General features: G+C 45.2%; 1 protein-coding gene across 1 annotated transcript in view; it reads right to left on the reverse strand.

The window, feature by feature from the left end:
* CRACR2A (calcium release activated channel regulator 2A) overlaps window positions 1-20,985 on the reverse strand; it is a 47,071-nt gene that overhangs the window by 5,693 nt on the left and 20,393 nt on the right. Inside the window, exons 9-16 of the mRNA XM_081957984.1 lie at window positions 19,106-19,177; window positions 17,092-17,140; window positions 15,497-15,585; window positions 13,253-13,571; window positions 12,387-12,519; window positions 4,600-4,681; window positions 1,746-1,860; window positions 940-1,041 (exon numbers count right to left, since the gene is read on the reverse strand). Coding sequence (XP_081814110.1) covers window positions 940-1,041; window positions 1,746-1,860; window positions 4,600-4,681; window positions 12,387-12,519; window positions 13,253-13,571; window positions 15,497-15,585; window positions 17,092-17,140; window positions 19,106-19,177 — 961 coding nt within the window. The remainder of the gene's footprint in view (window positions 1-939; window positions 1,042-1,745; window positions 1,861-4,599; window positions 4,682-12,386; window positions 12,520-13,252; window positions 13,572-15,496; window positions 15,586-17,091; window positions 17,141-19,105; window positions 19,178-20,985) is intronic.

Genomic DNA, 20,985 nt, shown 5'->3' on the forward strand with positions numbered 1-20,985 from the left:
TAATATCTCGGGGGTTGCCACAAAGAAGAGGGAGTCAAACTATTCTCCAAGGCACCTGAGGGTAGAACAAGAAGCAATGGGTGGAAACTAATCAAGGAGAGAAGCAACTTAGAACTGAGGAGCAACTTCCTGACAGTGAGAACAATTAACCAGTGGAACAACTTGTCTCCAGAGGTTGTGGCCGCTTCATCACTGGAGGTTTTTTAACAAGAGACTAGACAGCCACTTGTCTGAATTGGTATAGGATCTCCTGCTTGAGCAGGGGGCTGGTCTAGAAGACCTCCAAGGTCCTTTTCTTTTCTATTCTATTCTATTCTATTCCTATTCTATTCTATTTCTATTCTTTTTCAATTTCTATTCTTTTTCGATTTCTATTCTATTCTTTCTATTTCTATTCCATTCCATTCCATTCCTATTCTATTCTATTTTGATTTCTATTCTATTCTTTCTATTTCTATTGTATTCTTTCTATTTCTATTGTATTCTAATTCTAATTCTATCCCATCCCATCCCATCCTATTCTATTCCTAATTCTAATTCCATTCCATTTTGTAATGACTTTTAGGAACACGAAGATCTTCTCCAAACTAGACAGGAAGGAAAGGAGACCTCCGAAATTCTCTTATCAGGAAGTTAGAAGCTCAGTGGGTAGATAATTTAACGGTTCCCCAGACTTTTGTTGAAATAAGCTACTAAATCAAGGGATGTTTTCCCCCCCTACTACCGGGAAAAACAAGATGTAGCAGAATAAGCATATTTACTTATGACAATCAGAGAAACAGTGGGGTTCCATATTTCTAAGGCTATCCCTAACGTCAATAAGAGAAGGAAGAGTTTCACTGAATAAATTCTCTTTTAAGAAGTGGTTTCCGGGGCTGTGTGCTAACGGAATATTTATTTTACGCCTGGATTATCCAGTGTTCTCTCTTCTTGCTGTACCTTAGCTAGACGTTCCCCCAATCTCTTCGGAACCTCTCGTTCTTTTTCCTTATCGACTTTATTGCCCAGCAAAAGGACGGGGATGTTTTCTCCAGCGGCCTCCTAGGAAATAAGGAAAAGCAATTGAAGGAGGAGAGAGGCTTCTCCGGCAGGAAGATGTGAAGAAAACAATCCACAAACTGACAAACGGAAGCATTTATTAGGCTACTAACAATCTCTGAATCATCATCTTCTTTTAACCTTGCGAGGTGGAGTCTGGGCAACTGAATAAAGCTAGCAGAGGGTTTACTGGCCAGATGCCCTTCCTGTCACCAATGGGGAGTTTTATTCAGTACAGTGGTGGGTTCCTACTGGTTCGGCTGAACCACACTCTCCTTGCCTCCCCCCCCCCACGCATGTGTGTGAGACCCTCCCTCTTGCACTCCATTTTGGGTATAGTAGGCCTCCCTGCAGCCTCCAGGGAGGGAAAAATGCGCCTTGGGGGGGGCATGCCACAACCCCCCACTCCCTCCCACCTCTGCGCATGCATGCACGACCCCTCGCCCCACGCACATGCGCGCGCATCTCCTGAATGTGCCCCACCCCCCATGCATGCACCGCAGAGACCAGAAAATCAGCTGGCTGGTGGGAGGTGGGGTCGAGCTGGGACGACAGCTCGCGTGGCTGCAGAGAGGGCTCTTCGTGGCAGCTGTGGCACACATGCCACAGGTTCACCATCACGGGTCTAAGAGGACCGGTGGAACTGAGGACCACTTGAAAAATAAAAAAGACGAAATGCTGGAGAATTTAAATCAAATCAGACTGACCTCGACGCTCACCAGCCACTGCTTTACAGCCACAAAAGTGACTTGTGCCGTTACGTCGTACATCACGACAACACCGTCGGCCTTCCGGAAGAACTGCTTCGTGATGCTGCGATACCTGGAAATGATTTTACGGAACGGGGAACACAAAGGAGCCGTCAAACCCAGCCATCTTCCCTGCTGGGTCCAAACTCAATTCAATTTAAAACATTCTAGAGCTGTGGTGATCTTGTCTGTGTGTCAGCGTTCCAAATATCATGCAGAATTAAATCAGTCAAGACAGAGCTATCCTTAAAGTTCTAATTTAATAAGACAGACATGTTGGCACAAACTGTGGAATCCCAAATCTAAAAGCTTCCTGGGATTCCACCCAGTTGAAAGTTCATGATCTTATCCCCACACCCATCAATCCATCACATGGTCCAATCTTCTTCGCCCATGCTGGCATCTCCACCTATCTAGTTCCGGTCAGGTGCAGAGGTGCGGAGACAAAAGAATGACCTTGGGCTTCTAGAAAGGAATGACAACAACACATTCCACAATTCTATTCCTTTCTATTCCCCCCTCCCAATTACTACACTATTGAAACAGCATAATGAAATAATAGAGAGAGTGACAGGCCAAAGATCCTAAAAAGGAATATAACTGCAGGCCTGACACTGTGTTTTAACACACCTGGCAAAGAGAAGCCCACCTACCCCTCTTGGCCGGTAGTTCATATTTGCTCTGACTGTTGAGGAAAGTTTTCTTTTTAAACGTTCAGTCAGAATCCCCTTCTCTTTTTGAAACCGCTCTTCAAAGAAAACCACACCTGTAACCAAACTGAATGGTCTAAGATTTAAGGTGCACATGGGGTGTGTATGTGTGTCATTAGGCTGAATTGCCAGTAAGTAGCATCTTCCCCCTCAGAAGAGGATTTCCTTGGTATGTCCTTTGACTTTCTCCAGACTTTAGCCTTTAACCCTGGGGGTGTGTGTGTGTGTTTGCTGCTTGCATTACTGCCGGTTCGGCGTGTGCATTTGTACCTAAAAAGGTTTGCGCATGCGCGCAATGTTAGAAAAAAAGGGGGGGGAGTACATTTTTGCAATGAAGATTGTTCTTCGCACGCGCAGAACCGAAAATCAAGATGGCGCCGCCACCAATAGAACCAGTTCAGGGGTGTGGCAGGCTGATTTACTACCTACTCGGCCGAACTGGGCAGAACCGGTAGGAACCCACCTTTGACCCTGACTCCTGGCACAGGAGCTGAATTTGAAAAGTTTCTGTATTTTTCGGAGTATAAGACGGACCTTTTTCACTCAAAAAAGAAGCTGCAAATCTGGATGCGTCTTCTACACTGAATACAGCATTTTTTGTCTCCCGAAACCCCACCCCCTTCGCCAAAATGGCTGTGCAGAGCCTTTAGGAGGCTTCCAGAGTGCTCCAAAAAACGGCCGTTTTTTGCTCAGTTTTGCCTCCCCTCAGCCCCCAGGAGCACTCTATAAGCCTCCTAAAGGCTATTCATGCCCTTTTTTTGACAAAAAGCGGGCCAGTTTTCACAAAAAATAGGCCATTTGGGGGAGGTCTGCAGAGTGCAAAAACTTTTTTTAAATTTGCCTCTTCAAAAACTTGGTGCGTCTTATACTCTGTAAAATATGGTATATCCTGGTACACGTAATTCTTGTAAAAAGCTGAAGGACATAAAACTCCTTCAGGATTCCTAGCTTAAGGGGGGGTGGGGGAAACACAGCTGGTTTGGAAAGCAGAGGGACAAAGGGAACGGCCTTGACAGACAGGAAGAAGAACTCCTGCTGAGGCAACGGCCATCTTGCAGGGGCCTGAATTCAGGCCATGAAATTAACTTGAGCAAAGGCTTCAGACCAATCCCGTCCTAGTTTACATGAAGATAAAGAGAGCACATTAAGACTTGCAAGGGTCTGTCATTGTAAAAACTAAAGATAACTTTTTCGCTGTCCAGTCGTGTCCGACTCTAGGGGGCGGTGCTCATCTCCGTTTCCTAACCTAGAGAGCCAGCAATGTCCAAAGACATTTTCCATGGTCATGCGGCCGGTATGACTGTACACCGAGGTGCACGGAATGCTGTTACCTTCCCAGCGAAGTGGTACCTATTTATCTACTCGCATATGCATGCTTTCGAACTGCTAGGCAGGTAGGAGCTGAGGCAAGTAACGGATGTCCATCCGTCACGTGGCGCTCGGGTCTCGAGCCCCAGCTGTCAGCTTTCCAGCTGACAAGCTCATCAGCGTGGCCCACTCAATGGTGGGATTCAAAATTTTTTACTACCAATGGGTGTGGCTTGGTGGGCATGGCAGGGGAAGGATACTGTAAAATCTCTATTCCTTCCCGATCAGCTGGGACTCAGGAGGCAGAGAATAGATGGGGGCGGGGCCAGCCACAGTTGGTATTTACCAGTTCTCCAAACTGCGCAAAATTTTCGCTACTGGTTCTCCAGAACTGGTCAGGACCTGCTGAATACCACCTCTGGCCCCATTCTCTGTCATTGTAGCTGTTACAATAATTGATCAGCGTTTATGAGGAGTAGCACCTTTGGTGCAGGGCTGCCTGCCTGCGGTGCCCATTTTAGGGCCGCTGATTCACCGTTGGTTCCCACCCAGTGCTCAGCCCTCCAAGGAGTTGTAACATGTTCATCAGCCACACCCTGTAAAAGCGTCTCAGCAAACGGGTCAAAACAGGTGAGGGAAGCCGGTGGATCTTTGGTGATTTGCCATTCACATAGCAGTGGTTTGCTACTCTGGTCTACCTTGAGGACTGACACACCTCCCGCAGGAATTGGGCTGAAGTACGCGGGCATTGCCAACCAAGATCTCAGCCAGCAGATAAGAAGGTCTTGGATTACCTTTCCTGCCCAGCAGTGTCCCAGAGTTGCAGCACCACCTGGCTGCCATCCAAGCTCACGGTTTTCATGGAATAATCCACACCTGTAGAAGACAAACAGCTCCAATTCTATCAATCGATCGGAATAGAGCTGGAAGGGATCTCGGAGGTCTTCTAGTCCAACCCCCTGCTCAAGCAGGAGGCCCTATACAATTTCAAATAAATTGCTCTCCTATTTCTTTCAAAAGCCTCCAATGATGGAGTGCCCCCACAATTTCTGGAGGCAAGTTGTCCTGATTAATTGTTCTGTCAGGAAATTTCTCCTCAGTTCTAAGTTGCTTCTCTCCTTGATTAATTTCCACCCATTGCTTCTTGTTCTACCCTCAGGTGCCTTGGAGAATAGTTCGACTCCCTCTTCTTTGTGGCAACCCCTGAGATATTGGAAGACTGCTATCATGTCTCCCCTAGTCCTTCTTTCTCTTAAGCTAAACATGCCCAGTTCCTGCAACAGTTCTTCATAAGGTTTAGCCTCCAGTCCCCTAATCATCTTCATTGCTCTTCTCTGCACTCTTTCTAGAGTCTCCACATCTTTTTTACACCGTGGCGACCAGAACTGAATGCAGATATTCCAAGCGTGGCCTTACCAAGGCCTTATAAAGTGGTATTAATACCTAGTCCTTCTTTTCATTAAACTAGACATACCCAGTTCCAGCAACCATTCTTTATGTATGTTTTAGTCTCCAGTCCCCTAATCCTCTTTGTTGCTCTTCTCTGCACTCTTTTTAGAGTCTCAACATCTTTTTATTATTTTGCTATGTATTATTTAAGACCGCAAAGAGAAGTTAACTAAAATAATCACATCTAGCCTGGTGCGTGTGTATTTGTGTGTGTGTTTGTGTGTGAATTCATCCTTTGCTATCCCTATTCAATTCCTGCAACCATTCCTCATATGTTTTAGCCTCCAGTCCCCTAATCATCTTTGTTGCTCTTCTTACAGTTGCTTCTTAGTTACTATCTTCTTAAAGTAGTTGCTATCTTAAAGAATAACAGAGTTGGAAGTGACCTTGGAGGTCTTCTAGTCCAGTGGTGGATTCCTATCAGTTCGACTGAACCGGTAAGGGTTTGGTGGCTTGGGTCGCTGGAATCGGCAGCGACCCAGGCCTGCCACACCCCCAAACCAGTTCTACGGGCGCCGCCATCTTGTTTTTTGCTTCTGCGCATGCGCAGAATTATTTTTATTGCATTGTTCATGCAACCAGGCAGCGTGCCCACGAGCAAACTGGCAGTAGTGCCTGCCGGAACCTACCCCTGTTATAGTCCAACCCAGTGATGCTTAACCTTTTCGGCACCGAGTGCTGAAATTGGAGCATGTATGTAACAACACCACCGAAGTTTGACCTCACCAAAATCAACACCCATCAAATACAAATACAATAGCAGAGTTGGAAGGGAACTTGGAGGTTTTCTAGTCTAACCCCCTGCCTAGGCAGGAAACCGTATACCATTTCAGACAAATGGCTATCCAACATCTTCTTAAAGACTTCCAGTGTTGGGGCATTCACAACTTCTGGAGGCAACTTCTGTTCCACTGATTAATTGTTCTAACTGTCAGGAAGTTTTTCCTCAGTTCTAGGTTGCTTCTCTCCTTGATTAGTTTCCACCCATTGCTTCTTGTTCTACCCACAGGTGCTTTGGAGAATAGCTTGACTCCCTCTTCTTTGTGGCAACCCCTGAGATATTGGAAGACTGCTATCAAAATCCCTTTCTACGTGAAGAAGAGAACCTAAAAGAAGTGGAATTTTTGAGAGACCAAGAGAAAATGGTTAGAAATGGAGGAAGGGAAAGAAGGGATATATCAGTAGAATAAAATGAAATGTGTTAACATTATTAATGGTATGTCGCCAACTAAGAGGTGAGGGAATTATATTCACATGATTAATTGTGGATAGCTAGTTAAGTTAAATGCTTATCATATAAACATTGCATTTGAGGATGTGTGGTACCTATCGTAAAATAGAATAACAGATGGAAAAAGAAACGATACATTTGGTTTAACTTTGAAGGGGCAAATAATGATGTTGTTTACGTATTCGGAAGAAATTAAGTTTAAGATGAAAAATATGGAAAGAAAATAACATGGCTGACATTGGAAATGGAAATATGAGGTAAAATGAATTATGTATATGAGAGGAGATTGAAAGGGAAAACCCCGGGCAACCCTTTGTTTATAAAAGAATTTAAAACTGGTAACAAAAAATGAAAGCCTTGTTTCAAAAAAAAAAATCCCTTTCCATGCAATTGAGATGGGGAAAAAAAAGGTTTGAATCGCTGGGCAAGACTCAGAAGACGCCTGATACACCGGGGCAAGAAATCCGATCAGCCCTCACCGGGACAGTGGTAGAACACCTAACATGCACAAAGCCAAAAAGCACCAATGCCTTTTCAGGCAAAAATAGCCGAGAAGAGAGACGAAATCAGCCAAAGCAGGAGGCAAATGGGGGGGAAGGAAGGAGATTGAATGCAGATGTCCAAAGAGTCATTTTTTTCTTTGTCTTCCCAAAAAAGACAATACGTCCTGCTAGCACCAGCACTGGGAGCAGCTAGAAGAGACTTGCAGGAAGGGACACATCAGGAATACATTTGTGAAAATCAAAAAGACCATGTCCTTGTGATGTCCTGGCTAGACTACTGCAACGCTCTCTACATGGGGCTCCCCTTGAGATGCACCCGAAGACTGCAGTTGGTTCAGAATGCGGCCGCGCGGGCAGTTTCGGGAGTCTTTAGATACTCCCACGTAACACCTCTCCTGCGCGGGCTGCACTGGCTGCCTGTGGCTTTTCGGGTGCGTTTCAAGGTGTTGATTACCATCTTCAAAGCGCTCCATGGCACAGGACCTAGTTATTTGCGGGATCGTATCCTGCCCCACACATCCCTTCGGCCGATTCGCTCACACAGAGAGGGACTCCTCCGGGTGCCGTCCACTAGGCTGTGCCAGCGGGCGACGCCCAGGGGAAGGGCCTTCTCTGTGATGGGCCCGACCCTCTGGAATGACCTCCCCCCTGACATTAGAACGATCACGGATCTCCGCTCCTTCCGCCAGAAGCTCAAAACCCACCTGCTTCACCTAGCCGGCCTGGCCTAATTCCAGCTTTCCCACCTCAGTTTGTATTTTAAATTTTACAGTTTGGTTTTAAGGTTAGATTTTTTTTAATTTTTATAAACTTGTACAGGTTTCTGTTTAATCCAATTTTAATTATATTTATTATCGATTGTATGGTCTTAATTTTGTACCTGTACACCGCCCCGAGTCCCTTCGGGGAGAGGGGGCGGTCTAGAAATCTAATAAAATAAATAAATAAATAATAAATTTTACTGCTCATGAATGCATCCTCACAAAAGAAGCAAGGGGAAGGGTTTCTGACCAACGAGGGGCCAAGAACAGTTGGCTCGACAAAGGAGAATATTTGTAGCTCTTGGTTGAAATGAGGGGGGTCCTTGGTGCTCTCTGAGCTTGGTTGTTTTCTTGCAAACGTTTCATCACCGTACTAGGTAACCTCATCAGTGTTAGTGATGGGGTTTGCTCTCAGTTTCTGTTCTAGAGGCTCTGGCTCTGTCAGCAGTGGCAGGAATGGCCTTTGGTGGGCTGTTTACTGTTCGCTTGCTTGGGAGTTCCTTGATTGGAGTATTGTTTAATTCTTGATTGTTGGTCTGATGTTAATCTTGGGGTGAATCTACGCCCATCTGGTTGTTGATTGCTGGAAGGGTGGTGTTTTAGTCCCCCTTTTTGGCTGATCGAGTGTCTCTTTTGCACAGTTGGCAAGACACATACTGCCTGGCCCACTGTGCAAAAGTATGCAGAAAACAGGCCCATATTCACGTCTATGTGTCTACTGACAGCTCATTTCTCAGAGGGCCAGGCTTCCAGGAATTCTCTAGCATTTTTGGATTTGGCTTGGTCTAGGACAGGGATGTCAAACTCAAGGGGTGTTTAGATCTGGCCAGGTGACCGGCCTGGAAATATCAAATGACCAGCCCACGGTGCCTCTGCCAGCCAAAACAGGGTGTGGGGCGACTTCGTGTACCACCCCTGTGGCCCGTTTTCAGCCTCCATGGCCTCCTGAAGCACTCTGCCAGCCGAAAAATGGGATGCGGGGGGGGGGGGGCATGCTGCAGGAGGCATCCGTCCTATTCCTGCAAGGATTGCTCCAATTATCACACAACGGCCCTCAAGAGCCGTGGTGGCGCAGTGGTTAGAATGCAGCATTGCAGGCTAACTCACTGCTCACTGACAGCAGTTCGAACCTAGTTCTTTTTTTCCCTAAGTCTTCTTGGCAAGATTTTCCAAGAAGTGATTTGTCCTTGCCTTCTTCTTAGGGCTGAGTGGGAGAGGGACCGCCCAAGGATACCCAGCTGCCTTTCTGCCCAAGGCAGGACTAGAACTCCCCGTATCCTATGAGTCCTGATGGCAGGGCTAATTCTGCTGACTGCCGACTGCCAGTAGTTCGAGTCTCACCGGCTCAAGGTTGACTCAGCCTTCCATCCTTCCGAGGTGGGTAAAATGAGGGCCCAGATTGTTGGGGGCAAGAGGCTGACTCTATAAACTGCTAAGAGAGGTCTGTCAAGCATTATGAAGCAGTATATAAGTGCTATTGCTCTCTATCAATCTGTACTGCTCAGTGGTTAGAAGTAATATTTCTTGACAACCAACTCACATTTATGACGGAAGCAGTATGCCGGGGTCATGTGATCCTAGTTTGCAACCTTCTGACCAGCAAAGTCAATGGGGGAAGCCAGATTCACTTAACAACCAGGTTACTAATATAACAACGGCAGTGATTCGCTTAACAAATGTGTCAAGAAAAGTCGTAAAACAGGGCAAAACCCACTAACATTTCTCACTTAGCAACATAAATTCTGGGCTCAATTGTGGTCGAGTCAAGGATTATCTGTATGGTGATGACACAATTCTCTTAACAAACAACCGATATATCAGAAACCAACTTGATATATCTGATCAAAAAGATTAAAGAAGAAAGTCAGAATTTTCACCTCTTCTTGAACATCAAATGGCCCAAGCTCATCACCGCGCCAAGGAACGGAACTGTCAAAATAACAATTGACAGTAATGAGATCAAAGGCCCACAAGAATTTATTTTCCTAGCATTGCAGATTGATCAAAGCAGCGAATGCAATCCAAAGGGGGAGGAGGGGGGGGAGTGTCAAAATTGAACACAGCAATAATTAGTGTGAATTATGGAATGTGTAATTTCCCTAGCATTGCAGACTGATTAAAGCAGTGAATGCGATCCAGAAAACAAGATGTCAAAATTGTACTGGGTTACCCAGCAATAATTAGTGTGAATTGAGTAGGGGGAGGGGGGAGGGGACATCAGCCTGGCATCTAAATGGAGATTTCTCTGCATGACTGTGTTTGCAATAGCTACCTACGGTTTTGAAAGTTGGACCACGAAAAAAACCAAAGAGGAGGAAAATCGACTCAGTTGAGCTGTGGCGTCGAAAAAGGCTCCTGCATGTTCCTTGAAGCAGAGTTGGACAGTGAGGAGGTTGGGGAGGAACATGGGCCAGTCCTGGAGGCTGGGGAAGGCTCGGATGAGGGCTCTGTGTTGGAGGCAGAGATGGGGCCGAGGCCGTCTGGCAGTGATCAGGTGCCTATGGAGCTAGACAGCAGCGAGGCAGAGGAACAGCTGGAGCCTGTTCCCAGTGTGCACATGCGCAGAGCTGCCAGAACAAAAGAACTCAGAAATCAGGGGCGACTTGGGAGTAAAGCCACAGGTGAACGGTGATTGGCCCCTCCCATAGGAAATAAAAGAGGAGCGAAAGGGGAAGGGGCTTTTGCAAGAAACAATTTGTTCGTTCGTTCGTTTCAGGAGTGTGAAGATCTGTCCGTGAATCTCAGAGACTCTGTGCCAAGTTTTTCCTTACACATCACTGCATTTGGAAAATATTGACATGGCAGCTTTCCAAGCTAGATAAGGTCTGTGGTCATAAATCCACCTTTGATAGACTGCTTGCAGGCCTTTGCTGAATGTGAATGAGAGGAATTCATATTTGTTTTAAAAAAGTGGTTTTGCCGGGACCAGGAAGCTGACTAAGAACGGTTGAAGAACGGTTGCAGGAACTTGGTATGGCTAGTCTAGAGAAAAGAAGAATTAGGGGTGACACGATAGCAGTATTCCAGTATTTGAGGGGCTGCCACAAAAAGGAGGCAGTCAATTTATTTTCCAAAGCACCTGAAGGCAGGACAAGAAACCGTGGATGGAAACTGATCAAAGAGAGAAGCAACCTGAAATTAAGGAAAAACTTTCTAACAGTGAGGACAATTAACCAGTGGAATGGCTTTCCTTCAGAAGTTGTGGAAGCTTCATCACTGGAGGCTTTTAAGAAAAGATTGGACGACCGTTTTTTGGGAATGGTGTAGCTTGAACAGAGGGTTGTACTAGAAGACCTCCAAAGTCCCTTCCAAATTCTGCCATTCTGTAATTCTCTAATCCAACTCCTTCCAGTTCATCTTGGTAAAGAACTTGTCTTTCAAAATGACACTCCTTCGGTCCATAAAGCCTCTTCTCATTAACCTCTAAATCCAGAGTTTTTTCTTCCCAAAGCTGGTATTTTTTTGTTTCGATGGCTCCAGTTGGTTAAAAACAGTCCAGAACTGAGAAATTGTTGACCAAATTATTCACTTTTGATTGCCTGTCAGCTTCGTGCCTTCCTTTGCCCAGCAGAGGGAAGCGGACTCTGCTAACACATTTTTTTCCCACGAGTGCCCAAAAGCCATCGCATTCAACGTGACCCTTGTTAATCGGGGCGAGAGCCAATCCGACATGAAATTCAAAGTGTGTATTCTCATGATATTGAAGGGCTTCGCTGGGAACAGATTTAGCCTGACTCTTCAGCCAAGACCTGTCTGATATGGTTGACCTGTTTAGTGTAGCCCTCAGCATCATTAGAATGCGTGGGCGCCTCCATCACGACAAGCAACTGTTCTTTTGGAAAATTATTACTATTATTATTCTCATTTAAAAGGCCAGAATGTGGTAGGCGCTCTGAGGAAGGAGGGGAGGAAGAATTGATGGTCCAAGGGACACCTAAACTCAAGGGAAGGAAGGATAGACAGGGTAACTCTGCCTTAATTACCCAAAGGTTCCCCTCGCACATATGTGCTAGTCGTTCCCGAATCTAGGGGGCGGTACTCATCTCTGTTTCAAAGCAGAAGAGGCAGCGCTGTCCAAAGACGTCTCCGTGGTCATGTGGCCAGCATGACTCAATGCCGAAGGCGCACGGAACGCTGTTCCCTTCCCACCAAAAGTGGTCCCTATTTTTCTACTTGCATTTTTACGTGCTTTCGAACTGCTAGGTTGGCAGAAGCTGGGACACGTAATGGGGGCTCACTCCGTTATGCTTGGGATTCGAACCGCCAAAATGCCAACCTTTCTGATCGACAAGCTCAACATCTTAGCCACTGAGCCACCTAGGAATCCCCTAGGAATAAGCTAATTACCCTAGGCATGAGTTAAATAGCACAGTTGTGTTGACAGGCTTCCGGGACTCTGCCACATTTCTCCACTAATAACATTCAAAAGATCACTTTTTGGTCTTACTTAGGAATGGAAATTTTGGTCCTCATTTGAGAACTACCTGTACTGTTGTTATTCTATTTTCGAGTTTCTAAAAAAGCAAAAAGGCATTCATAAAATTGATCTCGGGATGTTGACAGTTACCATATTCCAGGTACCTGCACAGGTATGAGTGGCCTGGCTATCGTACCAGTGTCTGTTCTCTTTTACTTACCGACGGTAGCAGCCGTGCCTGGAAAAAACTGATCTTCGCAGAATTGCTTTAAAAAGGACGTTTTCCCCACCGCTGAATTCCCCACCAGAACTATCTTGAATATACGATCCGGAGCCATGCGGAATGCTTCATCCTTCACACAAGCACAAATATTAGGTGTTCAGGGATGCCTTGTTAGGCATGGGATAAAAAAAGGATGCATAGAAATGTCTGGTTCATATTCTTATGGGGGGAAAAGTTGCGATTTGATGTTAATGCCTTATTTTACTGCAAAAGAGAGAATCGGGAGTCGATGTCTCTTGGATGGTTAAAAACGGGCCCAAAAGGTGCATCGGAAGTTCGGGAATGAACTTCTGGTAGGCCCGTTGGGCCATTTTCTGTCCTCCCCAGGCTTCAGGAGGCCCAACAGGCCCACCAGAAGTTGGAAAATGGGCCGTTTCCAGCTTCCAGAGGGTCTTGGGGGGGAGGCTGTTTTTGCCCTCCCCAGGCTCCAAGAAAGCCATGCGCGCATACCCAGGGAGCAGCGGGGGGAGGGGAATCGCACACGCATGCGCAGGTGAGCAGAATTACGGATGTGGGTGCGACAGAGTGCGCGCGCACACTTTCGGCACCTGAGGGGGGAAAAGTTCGCCATCACTGCTACGGGGTTTCCTGCTTGAGCAGGGGGTTGGACTAGAAGACCTCCAAGGTCCCTCCCAACTCTGCTATTCTTTTAAATTTTGTCAAAATGCACTTCCATCCAAAACAAGATCTAAAATCTGCAAGAAAAGAACCCACCTCCGAGAGTACCAAGGACCCCAGAGTTCAACCGTAAGCTACAGATGTTCTCTTCTGTAAAACCTAAACCATTCCGCTTTGTTCCTTACATGTGTCAGGGTTTCTTTTCCTACGGGCTCCTCTCTAGGTGAGACACGAGCCTGTTCAACCTGTGGCTGCCCTTGGACTCCATCCACGTCTGGTCCTCGCTCGGCTTCATCCTCTTCAGACCACCGTATTAGCTGCCTCTCTGTCCTGTTCAGAAGATGCGGTAGATGGTCTTCCTCGATGGAGATTAGCCTCCTGAAGTGCTTCCTCTGGGTCAGCCCCCCGGCCTTAGGGGGCTCAGAATCTAATGAAAGATCCGTATTCATACTAAAGGAACTTCTTATTTGGGGTGCGCTAAACGTCTCGTCTTCTGAAGGCTCGCTAGAAAGTGATGAGGGGGAAAAAAAAAACACACAACTCAGTCATTTACAACCTAGTGGAAATTTGAAGGTTGGTTCATATTTTTCAGACCTGAACTCAAACATAATTGAGGAATACATCAGGGGTGTCAAACTCAATTTTATTGAGGGTGGCACCAGGGATGTGGTTGACCTCGGGAGCCCCAGGGGGCGTGGCCCAACTGGGTGGGCATGGTCAGCTTGACGCCACTCCCCAAACTGCTGGCATGTTTCCTCTTTGCATTGGGTAGACTGGGTGGTAGCAATGTGGGTAGACCTGGCCGAAGAGACATGGGCTGGCGCCTTACATATCCCAGGATTCGGCCCACGGGCCTTGAGTTTGACACCCCTGCAGTACAAGAACATTTTTCAAAATATCGGAAGAATATTCAAACATTTGAAAGTCAACTCATTTTCACTCTAATTCAAAGTTACCTATTATCTTTGATATATCAATGAAAGGCAACCATTAGGCGCCAATCAATAGAGTCACGTTTGCTTCTTAGAATGTTTTTGGACAAATTTGCTTCTCACCATCACTTCAATGGTTGCTACAATAACCATTGGTTGCTTTATGGAAAGATGTCCACGACTGACCAATTCATCTGTCTAGGTGGGACATTTCAGAAAATGTGAGGAATAGAAAACTCTTGTCATGCGACTTTTTAGATTTAGAGACTTCGAATTAAATTTAATCCTCAGAAATTTTATCTTCAAACTTCTTTTTAATTTATTATTATTATCGTCAAGGAAAATAACCAAAAAGGAATAATAAAGAAGTGGGGTGGGGTGGGGGGAAACAATGCAAGCAATAGGATGCAATGCAGATAGGCGAACAAATTACAAATAACCAGCAGATTATCATATGGCTAATTGCACTCGTGTCAGAAGCAGTGAGACACTTCTGGATTGAAAGGATTAGCAGGTGACAGCACCATTGCCCAGGGTCCCGGCAGGAGCTGGAGTTAAGGATGGGGGCTCAACCCTACCCAACAGCAGCACTCGGGTCTCCAACACAGGCTTGCTAATCTCCATCCCTGCATCCTACTGACGTGAGTCATGGTGCTCCTTTATATGACTAATATATTTTAATAAATCATTAATAACTTAAAATGAGTGGTGCAGTAGCCTAGGAACTCTCCCCTCACAATCAGGAGGCTGTGAGTTCTATCCTAGGTAGAGGCAGATATTTCTCTCTCTGGGCACAATGAGAATTTGTCGGTTGAATAAAATTCCGCATTGGTGACAGGAAAGGCATCTGGCCATTAAACACTCCGCTAGCTAGCTCCATTCAGTTGCCCGCACTCCACCCCACAAGAGATTACGGGATCATTAAAAGGAGATGATGATTAACAACTTAAAATACTACAGGGAATCCTCGACTTACAACGATTTGCTTAGTGACCGTTCAAAGTTACAACACTGAAAAAAAATGACTTATGACCATTTTTCACACATATGGCTGTTGCAGCATCCCCATGAGACTTAAATTCGGATGCCTGACAATGGACTCATATTTGTGACGGTCAACATCAATGGAGAAACCAGAGTCACTTAACAGCCATGTTACTAATTTAATAACCGCTGTGATTCACTTAACAAATGTGGCAAGAAAAGTGGTAAAAGCGGGCAAAACCCATTTCAGACATTTCTCACTTAGCAACATAAATTTTGGGCTCAATTGTGGTTGTACGTCGAGGAGTACCTGCATAAGATATCCCATACAAAATTTCTAGTCAAGGGATATTTCCAGTAAATTGTAAAAATTGCCTTTAAAGAAAAACGATATATTGAAAAAAATAATAATTAGTAAAGCATTTTTCTTGCTCTACGGTGAATACCGTCCAATTCTGTGAGTTATCTTAAAAAAATAACAATAATGCGCCCAAGACAAAATGGAAGGCTTACCTCTTCAGTGAACTCCTTCTCTCAATATATTTGCCAATAATTGAGCCTGACCTTTGTTTCCGACTGACAGGGGCCTCAGACCGAGATTTCTGTAGAAATATTGTTTTAAAATGTCAAAATATACTTAATTAAAAGACTAGATTTCATGCCGGAATGTCAAAACTGTATAGATAAGCTTGTTTGTACCAGGTAATCCTCGCCTTAGGACCACAATTGAGCGCAAAATTTTTGTTGCTAAGTGAAGCATTTGTTCAGTGAATGTTGCCCTGTTTTACGACCTTTCTTGGCACGGTTGTTAAGGGGGTCACTGAAGTTGTTAAATTAGTGACATGGTTGTTCGGTGAATCTGGCTTCCCCAATGGACCTTGCGTGTCAGAAGGTCGCAAAAGGGGATCATGTAGGCTCCAGGACACTGCAACCGTCATAAATATGAGTCCCTTGTCAAGCATCCGATTGTAAGTCACATGACCATGGGGATGCCGCAACTATCATACGTGTGAAAAATGGTCACAGGTCACTTTTTTCAGTGTCGTAATTCCGAACAGTCATTAACCAACAGTCGTAAATTGAGGACTACCTGTAGTATTTTACGTTGCTAATGATTTTTAATAGGTTCTTCTTTCAACAGTTCTAGGCTCTGTCTCCAGTGTCCATCGGCTTCTAGAAAAATCCTTCTTCCCCCTTTGGGTCATTGATTAGGCAATGGGTATTGATCAGGGCAGGAGTAGGATGAAATATCTGGTCTCAAGGCATGGATCTACTAAGTCACAGGTGGGGAAAGATGCAGGGGTGGGTTCCCGCAGGCACTACTACCGGTTTGGTGCGCGCATGCGCAGTGCAATAAAAATTGTTCTGAGCATGTGCGGAAGCGAAAAACAAGATGGAGGTGCCTATGGCGCCGCCAGGAGAACCGCTTCGGGGGCGTGGCAGGCCTGGGCCGCTGCTGGTTCCAGCGATCCAAGCCGCCAAAATACTACCGGTTTGGCCGAAAGGAACCCACCACTGGAATGATGGAGCTTTTATGGCTTGTGGACTTCAACTCCCAGAATTCCTGAGCCAGCATGGCTCCTAGTCAGCATGGCTGGCTCAGAGAATTCTGGGAGTTGAAGTTCACAGAGTGCAAAAAGGGCCAGAGTTTCCCCCAGCCCTAGCTCTGAGTGGTGGGAGATCTGAACGAGAGAGGAGTGGCTCATTTCCTTTCTCCCGTTGCATTTTTTATGCGCTCTTTAAAGGCATTAAATAGGAGGAGGAGAGAGAGATGTTGAAATTAAATGAATATGATGTATTCCTCAATTTATAACCATTCTTTCAGCAACTCCAGGCCTCCTGAGGCACCCTTAGGTTCTGCATAAGGACTGCAACGGGGAGAGCCGGGATGCTTTGTTTAATGACAGCAACAACTTAATGACCGTAATTCTGAGCTCAATTGTGGTCATAAATGGAGACTGACCTGAATTACAATCTTAATTGTAATCTGCCTGCATTGTCTAAATGGGATGGAATTTAAAGTTTTAAATGTGAAGGTTCAGTTACAGTTTTTGTCTAAGGTCTTCGTGTAAAAACTCCCTTTTATCAAAAAAGAAAAAAAAACGTACCTGCTGAAGACGTTCGTCACGTTGGTCACTTAGATGTTTGTTCCTTTCTCTATGAGGAAGGAAGGAAGGAAGGAAGGAAGGAAGGAAGGAGGGAGGGAGGAAGGAAGGAAGGAAGGAAGGAAGGAGGGAGGGAGGGAGATGGGAATGAAAGTTAGAAAGAAAAGGAGGGAGTGAGGGAAGAAGGAAAGAAAGAAGGATGGAAGGAAATGGAAATGAAAGAAACAAAAGGAGGGAGGGAGGAAGGAAGGAAAGAAAGAAGGATGGAAAGAAATGGGAATGACAGAAACAAAAGGAGGGAGGGAGGGAGAAAGGAAAGAAAGAAGGATGGAAGGAAATGGGAATGACAGAAAGAAAAGGATGGAGGAAGGATGGAAGGAAGCTCAGAAAGAAAAGGAGGGAGGGAGAAAGGAAAGAAAGAAGGATGGAAAGAAATGGGAATGTCAGTTAGGAAGAAAAGGAAGGAGAGAGGGAGGATATGGAAATGACAGTTAGGAAGAAAAGGAGGAAGGATGGCAGGAAGATCAGAAAGTAGGGAAAGAAGAGGGAAGGAGATGGGAATAACAGAAAGAAAAGGAGGGAGGGAGGATGGAATGAAGCTCAGAAAGAAAAGGAGGGAGGGAGAAAGGAAAGAAAGAAGGATGGAAAGAAATGGGAATGACAGAAAGAAAAGGAGGGAGGGAGGGAGAAAGGAAAGAAAGAAGGATGGAAAGAAATGGGAATGTCAGTTAGGAAGAAAAGGAAGGAGAGAGGGAGGATATGGGAATGACAGTTAGGGAGAAAAGGAGGAAAGATGGAAGATCAGAAAGTAAAGGAAGGGAAGGAGGGAAAGAGGAGGGAGAGAGATGGGAATAACAGGAAGAAAAGGAGGGAGGGAGAGGGGAGGAAGGGAAGGAAGGAAGGAAAAACACCAACATTAAAGGGTATCTTTCAAGATTGACCATTTACCAGTAAACGTTTTCAATTTGGGAGCAGGGTATTCATCCTGGCCAAATGCTTGTACTTTACTCCGATTTTGTTTTGTGGGGAAATTCTGGGATGTCATTTTTAAAAAGTAGATTCTTAATACTAGGATTTGATATGTTTCTTCTACTAGTGAATTACAGAGGGGCTAATTAAGGATGGAGCCAAGCAGAGGAAGACATAAGCAGCTCCCAGTGCCTCTTAAGTTGAAAGCTACAGTGCTCGATGCGCAACCGAATCAAGACAAATGAGACACAGTCAAAATGAATTAGACGAATTAAACGATTAAGAAAATTGGCCAGAAAACAGCTTGGTTTGTTCCGTATTCGATGTGGTTCCCGAAGGGCCTCCCCAAATACCGTCCTCCTAGAATCCAAAGTTAGACAGCCTCCATCTTGAGTCTGCTGCCAGCTGCTCTGGTCCCACAGTAGAGGACGGAGAAAGGAGGGCCCCCTCCCTCCCACAACTTAATGGATACCACAGAGATACTACTGGGGTGGGGATGAACCATTTGTTAGTTATCAAGATGATTTGGTTCATATTGAAAGAACTGGCTCATGACTGGGGGTTGCTACTTCATTTTTGCCATTAATGGAAGCATCAGTGGCCTCCCTCTTTCGCTGGCCCTTGCAGAATGACGCTGGCCTAGGTTTTATGATAAACTAGCTGAGAACCTGGCGTATGTATTTATCCCAATCCTGTATTAGAGGGAGCCCCCTTGTGGAGTACTGTGAAACCGTTACCATTGCAACTCCACTGTGCTGTACAGTGGAAGCTATTTTAAGGCACAACAGGCTGCATCTTAACAGAATCCAAAATGCCCGCTATCACTGTTAAAATATAACATAATCCTTTTTATTTTATGATAAATGTTCCAATTTTACTGGGAAAAAATATGTACATGCGTTCAATCCCTGACCTGTTTTTATTTAAACAAATAGCTTTGTCCTCCTTATACAATGACGCAATAAAGAACACATTCATAAAAAAAGGAAGATGACTTACACACACACACACACACGAAGACACACAAAGCTTGTTTTGGAAATCTTACCTCAAAAAATCCAATTGTTTAAGGAGTCCTAATTTCTCCCTCTCTAATGCTTCTGTCACTCGACAAACCTCACTGGAAAAGAAATAAAACAAGGGCTTTGTAAAATCCAGTTCGACCTGTTTAGACGAAACACCAACGGAGCTGTGATTTACTCTCTCTTGTTAAGTATTGCACCAGTAACTACAGAAGCAGACCAAATTCCTAATTACTCTAGTTTATTTATTGTTAATGGCTACTTTTAATCTAAATCCAGACAGAAAATTGCTCTTGAGACACAATAAAAGTAAAGCGAAGATCCAGGGTGGGAAGATCATTAAACATATTTTTATGGAGGGGGGGGGGGAACCCCACAATTTTACAGATGCGGCATTAGTTCAATGAAGCTCTGGAGACCTCCTCAACTTTAACTAAAGTAAAATCAGCAAATTTTATTCTATCTCTTGCTGAACGTTTGTCTGTTAACTCGTTGTTTATTCTCTCTCCCAGAGGATCCATATTCTAATATAATTAAAGAATCAGTTGCGATGTAATCAAATTAACGCTGCTCATATTATCGTTTCAATTTAAGAAGAAAAAGAGACTTTTCAAGTTTTTCATTCACTAAAATTCCATGACATGAAAAACAAATATAATAGCAGAGTTGGAAGGGACCTTGGAGGTCTTCTAGTCCAACCCCCTGCCTAGGCAGGAAACCCTATACCGTTTCAGACAAATGGCTATCCAACATTTTCTTAAAGACTTCCAGTGTTGGGGCATTCACAACTTCTGGAGGCAAGTTGTTCCACTGATTAACTATTCTGTCAGGAAATTTCTCCTCAGTTCTAAGTTGCTTCTCTCCTTGATTAGTTTCCACCCATTGCTTCTTGTTCTACCCTCAGGTGCCTTGGAGAATAGTTTGACTCCCTCTTCTTTGTGGCAGCCCCTGAGATATTGGAAGACTGCTATCATGTCTCCCCTAGTCCTTCTTTTCACTAAACTAGAGATACCCAGTTCCTGCAACCATTCTTCATGTTTTAGTCTCCAGTCCCCTCATCATCTTTGTTGCTCTTCTCTGCCCTCTTTCTAGAGTCTCCACATCTTTTCTACATCGTGGCGACCAAAACTGGATGCCGTATTCCAAGTGTGGCCTTACCAAGGCATTATAAAGTGGTATTAACACTTCACATGATCTTGATTCTATTCCTCTGTTTATGGAGCCTAGAACTGTATTGGCTTTGAGAAGAATGACGAACTGAGAAGAATGCCCGGCATAAAGAAACAATGCTCTTGAAAGCCACTGAAAAAAAGTGTTATTTGTATTCTAACGGAAGAACAGACTACATTTTCATAATTAGGGGAGAGAGATTGCGTGAGAGACTGAAGTGCTTTGGTTTTGCACTTGATGCAATCCCAAAGATGGGCTGTGAGCGAGCAGAGCCGTTAAATAAGGCATCAAGGAACTGGAAAAACCAATCAGATTTGGCTGCCCTACTCAAAGATGTGTCCTCAGACGACAATTTACCATTTTTCAAACCATTCAGAGCAGGGGTGGGGTTGAAAAATGTTAGCAACTGCCCAATTGCTGGGTGGGCGTGACCATGGTGGGCGTGGCCTATTCAGCCTCCTGCACCACAGTGGAGGGGGGGCGTTTTCACCCTCCGCATGCTCCGGAGGCTTTCCTCGAGCCTCCAGAAGAACGAAAATGACCTCCACCGGCCCTCCAGGAGCTGGAAACGTGCTCATTTTCAGACTTCCAGTACTTCCAATCGGCCCATTTTTTGCCCTCCCCAGACTCCGGAAGCTTCGCCAAGCCTCCAGGAGGGCAAACATGGCCTTCCCTAGGCTCCCGAGGCCCTCCGGAAGCTGGAAATTGTTTCCGGACTTCCAGAGCTTTTGGTAGA

The sequence above is a fragment of the Natrix helvetica genome (genome assembly GCF_964273705.1).
Source record: "Natrix helvetica genome assembly, chromosome: 6".
Taxonomy (NCBI): Eukaryota; Metazoa; Chordata; class Lepidosauria; order Squamata; family Natricidae; genus Natrix; species Natrix helvetica.